Raw genomic sequence first — 14,791 nt, 5'->3', positions numbered from 1 at the left:
ATATTTGAATATCTATTTGAAATGGATATTGCGTGGTTTCTCGCCATAAATGATGTGAACGACAAGGAAGAACATATAATTGCAGGCGAAAAACTTCACATATTAAGAAAATGTTTGCGTGATATTAAATTAAATATATGAGTAAAAGATAAAAATGTGCAGTACATAAAAATCACATGAAAATGAGAATTTTAATAAAAAATAGAGATTTATGAAACAGATTAAAAAATAATCTTTTTCTATTCGGATGAAGATTTCTCCGATCCTAATCCGGAACAATTTAGAGTTTGTGCTATGTTCTTCCATACATTTTTTTCTACGAGTTTTAAATACATATTGTTTTTTTACTATATATCAAGAACAAAAATAACATGTTTTTACCAATTCCATATGGCTCTGAGAATTTCACGACACTTTCCCGCACAATATCCAAATTTTTTGACATTATGTTTAGCATTTTCTTTTGTTTTTGAGTTATATTCATTATTATTCTCAATTATATATACAAGGAACAATAATATTGAGCACAATGTGATTTCCTATCAAAATACGTGCAATACATACTTGAAATATGTGCATACATACTTGAATATACATACACTCGTGAATTTGTTAAATTTCGTAAATTTAAGAGGAACGATGTAAATTCGCCTTATGATCTCGTAACTTCCTTACATCTGATTTCACTTTCTCATAATTTTCTTACATAATCATTAAGTCTATATCATTTGAAAGTGAAACTTTTCACATGAGATTGACATACAAAAAGTGAAAAAATGAAAGTTTCATGAAAATTTACATAATTGATAAATGATACCCTATACGGATTATTGTACACAAATCGACATAAAGATGAACACATACCAGAAGGAATGGTGTCCCGTTCGGCGCTACACATTCTGAAGCGCACACGTGCGTATGGAAACGCGGAGGAGGCAAGGAACGCGAAGGGAGAAAAGTAGGGGACGCTCCGATATTCTGTCGCTCCGATATTAACGTAAGGCGCATGATTGATAGAGAAAGCGTAATTGAAGCGTGATGCCGATTCGCAGTGTCCTTTCGCTGTCTCACACATTTATTACTAGTATGAGTGAGATACCGCGGTTTTTCGCTCGCTACTATTAATACTTTTATTATGCACAAATATTGTAATGTATAAAAATTTTTAATATAATATATATTAATTGTATATAATGTGTATATAATATAATATTGTAAAAAATTTTTGTGCATAATTACAACATTATGTATAATTTTGAGACTCATTATAATAGCTTTGCTATGCATTTATAAATTTGTAGTATTTATAAATTTGTAGTGTGCAAATGAAATTAATATTTTGTATCACATTGGAAAATTAAATTTATAGTTAAATATAAGAACATATAATAAAATAAATATAAAAAATATAATATAATGTAATGCCGCGCGTCGAACACCAGGAGATATCATTCTTGCCGGTGCATGTATACTCGCCGATTAAAAGGTTGCGATAGATTTTTTTTCTATGATTTTCGAAATGCAGTCTACTCACCGTGCGATTGATCTTTATTTATGGATCCATAAATAAAAACCAATCGGTGAATTTACATAAAATCATTTGTCCGTCTTTACTGAAAATAACAAAAATAAACAATAAAAATTTTTCTTCTTGTGTGGCGACTAGAGATCCAAGATTCGCTCGGATTCGCACGAGCACTGCAGCCGCGCGAATTTCCTTTAAATAGAACGTCAATTTAAAATTTATTCTAGGCGTCTAAGGGCCCACACTATATCGTTTTACTGATGAGTCTAGTAGTATGGGACCAGGACGAAACGCTGCGGTCGACCAAAAAGCTTCGAGTTAGACCTTCTTGGTGGACACGATTATCATTTTCATAGAGATTAGATTTGAAATATATTTAAATAATAACATTTACAAAGATTTAAGAAAATAATACATACTAACAAATTTTCTTCTTCATTTTATATTTTTATGTTCAAAGTTTACTCCGAAATTCGAATACTCCAATATTGAATTGCGCAAACTTCATTCGGATAGTACAATAAATGTAGAAAGTCTTAAGCCATACGGAATTGACCAATCATAGTTGTGAAAAAAATTAATCGAATATAATTAAGTTTATGATTAAGTTGATTTTTTACTACACAATTAATTTTTTACTATGCATTACACAGTTAATTTTTTACTATGCATAATTAGATTCGGGTTAATTGGTTAATTTTTGATGATTTTAGATTTACTACATTTATTGTTCTACACCCATTAACCTCGGATTTTGTTCGTTTTCATAATGTGTGTAAATCTATTGAATTACTAAATGACTTTTTCCAAATGAAAATAATAATGAAGACATCTTCCCAAATGATTTCTAATCGATTTCATTCATAAAATATATTAAATAAAATCGCTGTTTCATTCATGAGGCATGATAAAATTTGTTAATAACAAGAAAAATACTATTATCCAAATGTTTAAATGCTTTTCCCAAATTTCCCTAAACGATTCCCAAATTATATAGACATAAATAAATCAGAAATATTCAATTTGTCTGCTATCTTAAGTTTGTTCACATCGCATGCTCCAAATTAACCTAGAGAGCACTTGGATCACAGATAAGATGGCGGTTGAAGCAATTGCATTCATGTATTCCAATGTTCAGTGACATGAACGGATTTAGGACAAGTGAGCAGGTCACCTAACCTAATCCGTGAGACCACTCAACAGTACATGTGCTTCGTTTCCTTTCGGGTATTTTGTGTTACTTCGATTATTTGAAAAACGATTATTTGTATCGATTATTTTTACAAAATAAATGTATTTTTAATAAATATATTGGGAGTACAAGTTAGTTCGATCCGTTTTTTGTGCATTTATTTCAAAACAAAATGAATGAACAGATCAATTAAAGTATTGTCCATCGCTGCCTACTTTTTCCCATCTCTCAGGCAATTTTCAAATTCCATTTCGAAAAAATGACTCTTTGGAGGCGATCCAATTTTGGAGCCAATTTTCGATTTCTGCGAAAGAAGTGAACCGGTGATTTGCTGCATCTTTCGGAACAACCAGTAATCAGAAGAAGCAATGTCCGGAGAATATGGCAGGTGCGGTAAAATTCCCATTTGAGCGTTTCCAAATATTTTTTTACGACTTTAGCGACTGAGGCCGAGCGTTGTCATGAAAAAGAATAACTTTATCATTATCCATATCTTTGCTCGTATTCTGGCCTTTTTCTCGCAATGCACTTAAACGAATCAATTGTAGCCGATTCCAATCGCCCGTAATGGAATCGCCAGGTTTCAGCAGCTCATAGTAAACCCTTTTGATCCCATCAAATATAGAGCATGATCTTTGAACCGTGAATGTTCGGTTGAGATGTTGATGTTGAGGTCGATGGCAACGATTGACTGGGCTTAGTATTTTTTCTTCTTGGAGTTGTAAAATATCCACTTCTCATCTCCAGTTACAATCCGATGCAAAAAAACCTTTTCTCTCTGTTGTGTTTGAATCAGCTGTTCGCAAGTGAAAAATCGCCTTTCAACATCTCTCGGTTTCAGTTCATAAGGCACCCAATTTCCTTGTTTTTGAATCATTCCCAATCGGCTCTCAATCGTACAGAAATGGCTTGTTGAATTATCCAACCCAATTGATTCTGCAAACTCCTCTTGCGTTTGACTCTGATCTTCTTCGAGTAATGCCTCTAATTTTTTGTCTTCAAATTTTTTTGGCTATCCAGGCTTCAATGCTGAAATCTCTATTCTCGAAACCATTCCCTACATGATTTATCAGTTGGAGCAGTGTCACCATAAACTTCGACAAGCATTCGATAGGCTTCAGCCGCACTTTTCTTTTCAATTAAAACAGAAAATTAAAACCTCCCGCAAATGCTGCTTGGTTAACACAAAATTCGACATTTCAAACACAGTAAAAATCAAGGTTTTTGTATAAAATTCAAAGCGATATAAATTGAATATTATTAGCAATTAGAATGTTTAACCTCTCTGAAACTGCCAAAATCAGTTGTCACTATGAACCATTCACAACAGCTGGAGCTATCTTTAGAGAAACGGACCGAACTAATTTGTACTCCCAATAAAAGTTATTATATTTTTATATTATATTATATTGTATTTATATTAATATTATTTTATTTTATTTTTTAATTTTTCTAATTTTATTCATTTTATTTATTTTATTTTATTATTTTATTTTATTAATATTATATTATATTGTTACATATTATTGTTATATATTTTTATATCAAAAACGCATTTATTAATACTTTTTTCGATACAATACGTTTTCAACCATTATGTAACATTTATATTATCTTCTTCTGAGGCAAATGGAGCGTGCTCTTAATTGATCCATGGAGTATGCTCTAACGCGATGCAAAGATTTGTTCGCGTAAGCACGCTCCATGTTCCTACTACTTCTACTCACTTTATCAAGCGCGTTGGAATAAGTAAGAGCTTTGATAAAAGCATATTACAACATGTTGGAGCATGCGATGCGAACAAACCTCTAGTCGTCATATTGGTTCCGCGAACGTATTGGAGCGTGCAACGTGAACAAATCTTAAGAACCAACCAACTATAGTCGAGTATTTCCCTGTTACAATCGAATGACAGGAGAATGCTCGACTGTAGTTGGTTAGTTCTTACATTCTTACATTCCAGTTTAAACTCTCAGTAGAAACTAAGCCACTTTTACATTCAGATTAAGAATACGATCAACGCGATGCTACAAACGCTTTGAAGCTTTTTTTAATTAGTCAATTTGTAAAATTCTTTCTTCTAATTGGTCATCAAATGCTTCAAAGCATTTGTAGCGAGACTTTGACCACAGCCTAAGTTAGTATACAACAGCTTTAATGTGCATTGAGTGCGCATTGTTCTGCCAGTGAAAAATGCTATAAGAAACGCATGGTGAACGCATTCTCGCATTCCGTAAGGCTGTATTTTCATGCAGACGTTCGACGCTCATTTCCAGTATTAAAACAGGTCACGTGATCAAAATTGATGCTTGGTATTCGTCAATTGAAAAAGCAACCTAACGCGTAATGTCTAGGCTACGCCATAATGTCTAGGAATTTTTTCGCCATAACTTAGTATTTTTCGAGAGAAACAAGGGGCAACTTTGCGGGAATCATGCTGTGCGCAATGCGTAATGTTTCTCAAAATTTCTGAACAAGTGGATGAATCGAAATGTACGTGATGCCCGGATCGTCGGATTTTCGAGGACATTTTACACCTTTGATTTCCTGACTTACGTCACACTCATCTCGTAACGCATGCACGTGAAATTGTATAAATATTTGTCGGCTATCGCAGTCGCCGTTATTCATCGACGACAGACAAGGATTGCTCCGATAAAATGGAGCAAATCATTTGCGGAAAATTCGGGTGAGAAATTTATGCGATTATAATTGAAGTTATTATTCAGTTTAGTTATCCCAAAAAATCAATAAAATTAGACTTATTCGACGCGCGTTTTTGCATGAAACGAAAGAATCTGGCAAAAAAAAGTGTCATTCTGTGAGCCGAGATATTAAACATTAAGTTAAAGTGGATAATTATTAAGGTTAGGAAATCTATCACAGAGACCAAATGATATATAATTGTTTATAATTGTATTGTTCCACATAGGAACTTCAACTTTTCACGTGAAGCGATTTTCCCCTCCCCTCCTTCCCTTCTCCCCCCTGCAAAGGGATGCATAACTTCTACAATTGTACTGTTATTGTTGAGGTTAGAAAATCTGTTATGTAGACAGTGGAATATAATCTAGTGCTTATTGATTCGGGACGAACAAAAAAAAATAACATATCCTACCCGCTTGGAGTCTAACTACCTAGAAGTTGCAGCTTAGACAGTAAAAAGACCACTTTAAAAAGACTGTTTTCACACTCCACTGTCTTCATGGGTTAGAAATATTTTAAGCGAACACTGTCTAGGCCCCAAGCGGGTAGGATATGTTATTTTTTTTATTCAGAGCAGTTACGCCGAACCAATAAGCATTAGTTAATACACTGCACTGTCTACATGACAAACTAATGATCGTGTTATATAGTAATAATAGTAATACTTTAATAGTTATATAGTAATAATAGTAATACTTTAGTCAACTTTAACGCTCGATATCTCGCAGAGCAGTCCCGGACATTTTTTTGCCAGATTCTTTCATTTTACGCAAAAATGTGAATGAACCTAATTTTATCTTATCTTATAATAAATCAGGTAGTTCTTCTGAAGAATTACCTTCATTCTATCTGTGACAGATTTCTTAACCTCAATAGTTATAAACTTTAACGATTAATATCTCAACTCATAGAACAGAGCGACGCTTTTTTTGTCAGATTCTTTCGTTTCATGCAAAAATGCGTCGAACAAGCTTAATTTTATTGATTTTTGAGGTGGGATAAACTAAACTGAATAATTACCATAATTAAAATGAAACAAATTGACACAAACTGTTTTTCATTTGCTAAATTTATACGTTACATAAAATGATATTGAATTAAATAGGATTCATATTTTTTGCAAGAGCATCTGCTTGCAACAATAGGTTAGAATGTAGCATTTCTCTATCATTGTTAAATTTAAGATACTAATTTATAAAGGTATAAGAAAATTGAAGAAGATAGTGTTACACTATATATTTACATTGTAAATTTATATAAAAACACTTTTTGTTATAATTGTTTTCTCTTTTCTCTTGTATTTATTTTTTATTTTCTTTTGCTTTTCTCTTGAATTTCTCTTTGTTTTAAATTTCTTTAAGCTGCATAATTTTAATTATTAAGAATAATTTATACTTTTTCTGTACCTTAACTGAATTAACATTTTTTTAGCCATAGCATTTTGCTAGTTTCCAAAACCTCTAGATATCCAATAACCATTATTACTACACGGAAGCTGTCTGGAAAATTTAGTAGACACTGCAAGCCATTACTAGCATCACCACAACTAAGATACTTCGCAAATCCATATCGTGGATATGCTATGGTGATAGCAAAGATATTAAGAGGAGCGTTAAAAATTCGATATCTTCTCTTGGGAAGTGCAGTCGGTGGTGGCATTACCTTACAGAAAGTAAATATTACAAGCTTCCTTTCTCAGCATCATTCTTGCTATTGATCATTTCTTACTGAATATTAAATATAATTATAATTGTTAGAAATATTTGTTAAATATTTATTATAATCACAATATCATCCATTTAGAAATATGAACAATGGAGGGAGGGACTACCGGATTTGGAATGGTTAGAAAATCTGATGCCCAACGAAAAGCAATGGCAAGACTTTCGCAAATCACTCATGACAATTAGGAGTAATGTAGCTGACAAGATTGAGATTGGTAAGCAGGACGAATATACAGCTATTGAATCTGTGAAAATGTGAGGCAAACTAAAGCGCGTTAATGATTTGCAATAAAAATAATTGCAAATGTGAACAGATCCACGTATAAAGGAATTTGGGGTAATTAAATATCGAGAATATAGGACCTGGTTTGATCAAAGACTAGATGATGCTATTAAGGCAGCAGAAAGTCATCAAAATAGTTACCAAGAGAATAACTCAATGCAGAGTGAGTGACAAGCCTGTTAACGAGTCATTTCTATTCCTTGATATATATTCATACATCACATTATTCCTAATGATCTATAATTATTTATCAAATGTCCTATTTTGTCCATTCTTCCGTTATTATATTCCTCCATTTGCCTGACATTTTCTTCACCTAATAAATTAAACTACAAAATATAGATTGATATCATGATATGCAGTTCCTTTCCAGTACCTTTAATTGTTATGATTCATTTATATATAACATTCATTTAAATTTACTACTTGTAAAAATATGTATGATAAAGCAGTTTGTGTTAACATTAATATATTTGTTTGCTTATTTGTAAAATTTAATTAGAATATTTGCATTCTTAAAAAGAAACTTAAATTGTAATTGAATATTTTACGTAAATTTAATGATATGTAATTTATTTCTACAGAGCACTATATTTCATATTTGTATCGTTAATTTATTGTGGTCTGTTCTATTCAGGTGCATTTGATATTATCTCAATGATAGCAAAACAAAGTTATTCAGGTGTGTAAAGACAAATTATTTTACACATTCTGTCCATTCAGCATTTTATAGACAATATAAACAAATAACTACTTAAAAATTAAAAAGTAATTAATGCTGCAAATTGTTATTAGCAAATAAGTTATATTTACGTATTAAACAACTAAAATCTAATAACATACAATAGACGTAAATACTGAATGGGACAGAACCATTTGCGCTTTTATTTTACTACTTTATTTGCAAGTACAAGGCAACATTATTCTTTTTTCTATTTTAATTTTATCATACACAAAACTTATGCACATAAAAAAAATAGTCCTATTAATTTTTCACATCAGTTGATACTAGCTTTCTTGCATTTTTGCAGAACAAATTACAAATTGTTACAAATTAAAAATACGTGCTGTCTTATTTTTAAGCAGAAACAAAAGAACAATTGTCCAAAAATGTGGTTGCCTTTGCACGTCCATTGGCTAGTGATAATAATACTGAGGAGGAACGTAAGAAAGCTCGTACGTACATATCATTGATTTACGTCATCACGATCGAAAATTATTTGATATTCTTACAATGTCTTCTTTCTCTTCTTTTCCTAAAGAATCTTCGCAACAGAGGATGGACGCTATGCAAGATGAGCTGATGCAGATACAACTGAAGTATCAACGCGAAATAGAAAGACTAGAAAGAGAGAATAAAGAATTACGCAAACAGATACTTTTACGAGGGAATCAGAAATTTACCAACAAAAAAATTAAAGTAATTTGCACACACCTCGCATTAACATATGCGATTTATTTTAATTGTACTCCACGTTTTTCTTGCTTTTAGAAATCATTAATCGATATGTATAGTGATGTCTTGGACGAGCTTAGTGATTACGATAGTGCCTATTCCACTGCTGATCATTTACCTAGAGTAGTAGTCGTTGGTGATCAAAGTTCCGGTAAAACATCCGTGCTTGAAATGATTGCTCAAGCAAGGATATTTCCAAGGTATTTCTCCATTTTTCTTTTATATGTATATTATTATATGTATATTATTAATATATCGTTAGAGTATAAAGAATAATTGATCATTACTGTTTGTACAGAGGTGGAGGTGAAATGATGACGAGAGCGCCAGTCAAAGTCACATTGAGCGAAGGTCCGTATCATATAGCGCAATTCAAAGATAGCTCCAGAGAATTTGATCTCACGAAGGAGTCGGAGTTAACCGAACTCAGACGGGAGGTAGAATTGCGAATGAAAAATAGCGTTAAGAACGGAAAGACGGTCAGCCCGGATGTCATTTCTATGACGGTGAAAGGACCAGGCCTTCAACGTATGGTTCTAGTCGATTTACCTGGTATTATTAGCGTATGTATATTTTTATACTATAAATTTTCAAGAAAAATTCACTTACAAAATTTTAAAACTTTGTTTGTGCAACAGACGGTTACCGTTGATATGGCAGAAGACACTCGCGAAGCAATCAGACAAATGAGCCAACAGTATATGAGTAATCCTAATGCGATCATTCTTTGTATACAAGATGGCTCTGTTGATGCAGAAAGAAGTAATGTGACCGATCTCGTAGCTCAAATGGATCCATCAGGCAAAAGAACAATTTTTGTCTTGACAAAAGTACGAAATGTTTTTTTGTGTTTATAATAAAAAAAATTAATGAATGCAAATATTACTGCAATTGCTGTTATTTTATTGCGACAGGTTGACATGGCGGAAGAGAATTTAACTAATCCTGAGAGATTGCGCAAGATATTATCCGGTAAACTGTTTCCAATGAAAGCATTAGGCTACTTTGCCGTAGTTACTGGTCGTGGTAGACAAGATGACAGTATACAAACGATCAAGGATTATGAGGAAAAGTTTTTTAGAAATTCCAAACTCTTCAAGTAAGTCTAGACATAAACTTATGCATAAGCATTGACAACATTAAATATGTTGATGAACTTCTGATTATTCAGAGATGGTCTAGCAATGTCTGGTCAAGTGACTACCAAAAATTTGAGCTTGGCGGTAGCCGAATGTTTTTGGAAAATGGTTCGTGAAACGGTAGAACAACAAGCAGATGCATTCAAAGCCACGAGATTCAATTTAGAAACGGAATGGAAGAACAATTTTCCGAGGTAAATAATTAAAAGAAGAATTTTAGTTTCAATTTATTTTATTATAAATTTAGGTTAAGGGAACTGGACAGAGATGAGCTTTTTGAAAAGGCACGAGGTGAAATTTTGGACGAAATAGTCAACTTGTCCCAAGTATCACCAAGACATTGGGAAGAAGTGCTAATGTCTCGAAATTGGGACAAAGTCAGTATGCACGTTTTTGAAAATATCTACTTACCTGCTGCTCAAAGCGGAAGTCCAAGTATATTGATAAATTATTTTTCGTTGAACAGACAGAGACCTTAGTTTCCTAAAGTTAATGTTCTCTTGTTAATATTCTCTACAGATACATTTAATACCACTGTCGATATTAAACTCAGGCATTGGACAGAACAACAATTGCCTGCGCGTAGCGTCGAAAGTGGATGGGAATGTTTGCAGCAAGAATTTCAAAATTTTATGTCACAGGCTCGGCTTAGTCCAGATCACGATGACATTTTCGACAATCTTAAGAACGCTGTAGTAAATGAGGCAATGAGACGTCATTCGTGGGAAGAAAAAGTAAATATATAACAATATTTTAATAGTTTATTTCTATTTTTTTTTCTCTTGTAATGTTAATGAATTAGAATCATTAAAAGGCACATTTCCTTCAGGCATCAGAAATGCTACGTGTTATTCAACTTAATATCTTGGAAGACAGAAGCGTAAACGACAAGCGTGAATGGGATCAAGCTGTACGTTTCTTAGAAACCTCAGTTAAAGAAAAATTGCAGAGTACAGAACAAATTCTGCATAATATGCTGGGTCCTAATCGCAAGGAACGTTGGATGTATTGGCAGAACCAAAGCGAGGAGCAGCAGAAACGTACGGCGGTTAAGAACGAGCTGGATAAAATTCTTTATGCCGACAAAGTACGTATACACGGATAGTTACAGTTAAATAAAACTGTTACAGTTTTGCTACATTTCATATATTCCTGATTACAGAAACATGCGCCTACTTTAACACATGACGAGCTCACAGCTGTTAGGAAGAATTTACAAAGAAACGGATTAGAAGTTGACAACGAATTTATTCGAGAGACGTGGCATCCTGTGTACAGGAGATTTTTCCTACAACAGAGTTTAGCGAGAGCATATGATTGTAGAAAAGGATATTATCTATATCACACAGGACATGAAAACGAAGTATGTTAAAAGAAAAAAAAATTATACACTTAAATAATCATTTTAGAATCTGTCTATTTGAATATTTTTATAAACAAAATTTTTTTAGATGGAATGTAACGATGTAGTACTCTTCTGGCGAATTCAACAAATGCTAAAAGTCACCTCAAATGCATTGAGGCAACAAATCATGAATAGAGAAGCTCGGAGATTAGATAAAGAAATTAAAGAAGTTCTTGAGGATTATAGTCAAGATAATGAAATTAAGGAGAAGTTACTCACAGGCAGACGAGTCACATTAGCAGAAGAACTTAGTACGTATTGCAATATAATATTTCTCTTGCGTTAATTCTTATAATTGATAAAAGTGTTGTATTTTGGAATTGATTTAGATATTTTTCTAATAATTATTTAATATTATTATTAATAAATTATATACAGTTCAAATATATCAAATATAAAAGAAAAATAATAAATAAATGCATGCAGTATTAAATACAAAATATTTTATTACTATTAAATTACATCGCTAATTAACATTTTTATTTCTAGAACGAGTCAGGCAGATCCAAGAGAAATTAGAAGAATTTATTCAAGCGCTAAATAAAGAGAAATGAGCATAGTAAACGGAATATCGACGTTGAGCACTATGTTGCACGTAAAGCAAACCTTTAACATAGTTCGCAATTGAGTGGATATGATATATATATATATATATATAAATATATAATGTGTGTAATATAATGAATAATTTAAAAATCAATTTCTAACGAAAAAAAAAAACGTGAATACGCATTTTTACAGTTTGATTTGAAAAATCAATTACTGATTGAAAAATTGAACTCACAACTCGTCGACATATTAGTGTGGGCGTATAGTAGCCACAAAGTAACTGCCTATGGTCTTAGTAACTTTATGTAACAAATAATAAGTTAAAATCTTAGCGTTCTGATACAATTCAGATTTGTAAATATGCGACATGTAATTAAAATGTGAAAGAATCTTATTGATATGCTTGCATACAAAGATTCTTGAAATGCATTGAGTCGTAATTATTTCTAAACAATTATATTTATATTAAAATGATATTACACTATTAATGTAACGATATTACACTATCATGTCATGGTTATAAATTTATTGTCTTATGAGCGGTAATAATAGCGATAAAGTGGAGCTATTATTACAACATATTGCAAAATGTATACAAAAATCATAAAAAATATATAAAATACTATTACAATAAATAATAAAATATTCATATGTTTGATAATTTTAATATGAGCGTTTTTCACTAGCAGAACTGATGCGCACTCTGTACATTGGCTGAGTTCAGCAGAGAAGCAGCTTTGCAACCGTTTTATGATTGTCTGGTGAGATAGAGATCATTCTTCTAAATTTAAAAATATAATCCAATCAGCATGAAGAAAACTTCCAACAGTTGCAAAATAAACATTCTGTTGAACGCAACCAATGGCTGCGTTCAGCGGACTCAACAGTTAAGCTCGCTATTATTGGTGTATTCTTTTAGATCATTCAATCAGCATTTAAGATCTGGAAGAATATATTAATAGCAGCGAGTGCTCATTCAACTGTTGAATGAGCGCTCGCTGCTATTGATGTATTCTTCCAAATCTAAAATATTGATTGGATGATCTAAAAGAATACACCAATAACAGCGAGCGCTCACTCAACAGTTGAGTTCGCTGAACACAATCATTGATGTATTGTTATGCTTCAGGGAGGCTCTGTCTGTTCCCCGATTTCGAACTAACCTGAGACTATGGTGTGATACGAAATTCGCGATTCCGCGTATTGGCTCCGGCACACCAGCGCGATGTTAGTCGTGCGTGACACGCGATATACAACAGTATACCTTTAGAATGAGAATAGTGTAAAACTAATTCAGCTATAAAAAACAGATCTACTTCTGTCAATATTTTGTAATTTAACAAAATTCTACTTGTCAATATTATATAATTTAACGTAAATTCTACTCTTACAATTTCTAAAATCTAAATCACTGCATTCTCGATACACAAAGTGGGAATATAATAGCATTGATGATTGGTTTCATTTTATTTCAAAACCAATGAAAATTTTGACAAGATTAATGGGACTCTCTTATAGGAACTCCAGTTCTTCACATCTGCTACATAATTAGATTATAGTTTTCAATTCTTGTAGTTGGCAATACTGAAATTTAATCGACTAATTAGCTTAGAGCAACTTTTAGAGTGTCTTTTCATGCTCACGCTCAACGTTCATTTTCAGCGTCAAAATAAATCACTTAATCAAAATTGATATTTGATATTTGTCAATTTTTATCACGTGACTTATTTTGATGCCGAAAATGAGCGTCGAGTATCAGCATAAAAAAGCATCTTTAAGATTCGGTCTCACTAACTCCGATTAATATAATCGGTCGATTGGAATTGATCAATTGCATTTCCTGTTCAGCAGAATTGACCAATCATTGAGACTTAATCGATTGATTAGATTAATCGGAATTGGTGAGATCAATTCATACTAGAGTCCTAGAAACCAGTCCTAGAAAATCCAGAGATGCGACATGCGTCGATTGAATTAGAAGTTCCGCACAATAAAAGAAACAGGAACAGAGAATAGAGAATAAGAATTTCAACCTATCAGAAACTGTATATTCCACAATACATTGTACATTCCACAATACAGATTTCTGATAGATTGAAATTCTTATTCTCTGTTCTCTGTTTCCTTTTATATGTGCGGAACCCCTTAGAGTTCTAGGACTCTACGTATAGAGTCTAATAATGTACATATAATGTATGTACTATTAAAAAAAGCATTAAAGTGCAATATAAAGTTATTATTATGATGTAAGTATATTCCTATTTGTGCAAATATTTAGTACTTATGCACTATTTGTGCAAATTTAGAACTTAATCTAATCTAATCTTTTTTGAAAACTATATTGAATTTGATTCTTTAAAGAATTTTTTTTGTGTAGAAAATGCTGTGTATTTGGCTGAGCAAATATAAAAAAGTTAGAGAGGCTCAGAAAGAAGATTCATTTATTGTGTTTCGTACGAATCATTAAAACTGCAACAATAATATTTACTTTATTATTACTTAAAAAAATAAAATAATAACAATAAAAGAATATCTACAATAATTTGATTTAGGAAATACTTTTTTCTTTTTCTAACAATTTAACTTTCTTGTATGCATTAGTTGTCATCAATTTATAAGATTATAAGTACTAATACTGTTAAAATGGCGATGACAACCTAATGTCGTGTCTCCAAGAGACGGCAATAAATCGTATGTCATACGCCAAAGCTTGTGCATTACTTATGTCTACAACTTAAATCTCTAAGTAAATGATACGACAATTCTTGTGCTCAGTGGTCTTTAGGCTAGTGCCGTAAAAGTTGGAAGATAG

At 32.2% G+C, this 14,791-nt stretch overlaps 1 protein-coding gene across 3 annotated transcripts; it reads left to right on the top strand.

Moving 5' to 3' along the window:
- Positions 1-5,377: 5,377 nt before the first annotated feature.
- On the top strand, positions 5,378-11,984 carry LOC105622112 (dynamin-like 120 kDa protein, mitochondrial). Of its 3 annotated transcripts, none has more exons than XM_012203546.1 (18): positions 5,378-5,406; positions 6,855-7,095; positions 7,227-7,362; positions 7,462-7,585; positions 8,063-8,112; positions 8,517-8,606; positions 8,693-8,850; positions 8,923-9,086; positions 9,185-9,449; positions 9,525-9,716; positions 9,801-9,985; positions 10,058-10,219; positions 10,273-10,460; positions 10,545-10,759; positions 10,855-11,112; positions 11,188-11,388; positions 11,477-11,681; positions 11,920-11,984. In XM_012203546.1, the coding sequence occupies exons 1-18, from the start codon at positions 5,378-5,380 to the stop codon at positions 11,982-11,984; spliced, it is 2,928 nt and encodes a 975-aa protein (XP_012058936.1). The 3 variants fall into 3 exon arrangements, with proteins under 3 accessions (XP_012058936.1, XP_012058935.1, XP_012058934.1); XM_012203545.1 differs by having other exon boundaries at positions 7,462-7,593; positions 8,068-8,112; XM_012203544.1 differs by having other exon boundaries at positions 7,462-7,593; positions 8,068-8,112; positions 8,514-8,606.
- The last annotated feature ends 2,807 nt before the right edge of the window (positions 11,985-14,791 follow it).

This window comes from Atta cephalotes (assembly GCF_000143395.1).
Source record: "Atta cephalotes unplaced genomic scaffold scaffold00040, whole genome shotgun sequence".
Taxonomy (NCBI): Eukaryota; Metazoa; Arthropoda; class Insecta; order Hymenoptera; family Formicidae; genus Atta; species Atta cephalotes.
The sequence above is the reverse complement of the archived record's forward strand: the minus strand, read 5'-3'. Positions and strand labels throughout refer to the sequence as shown.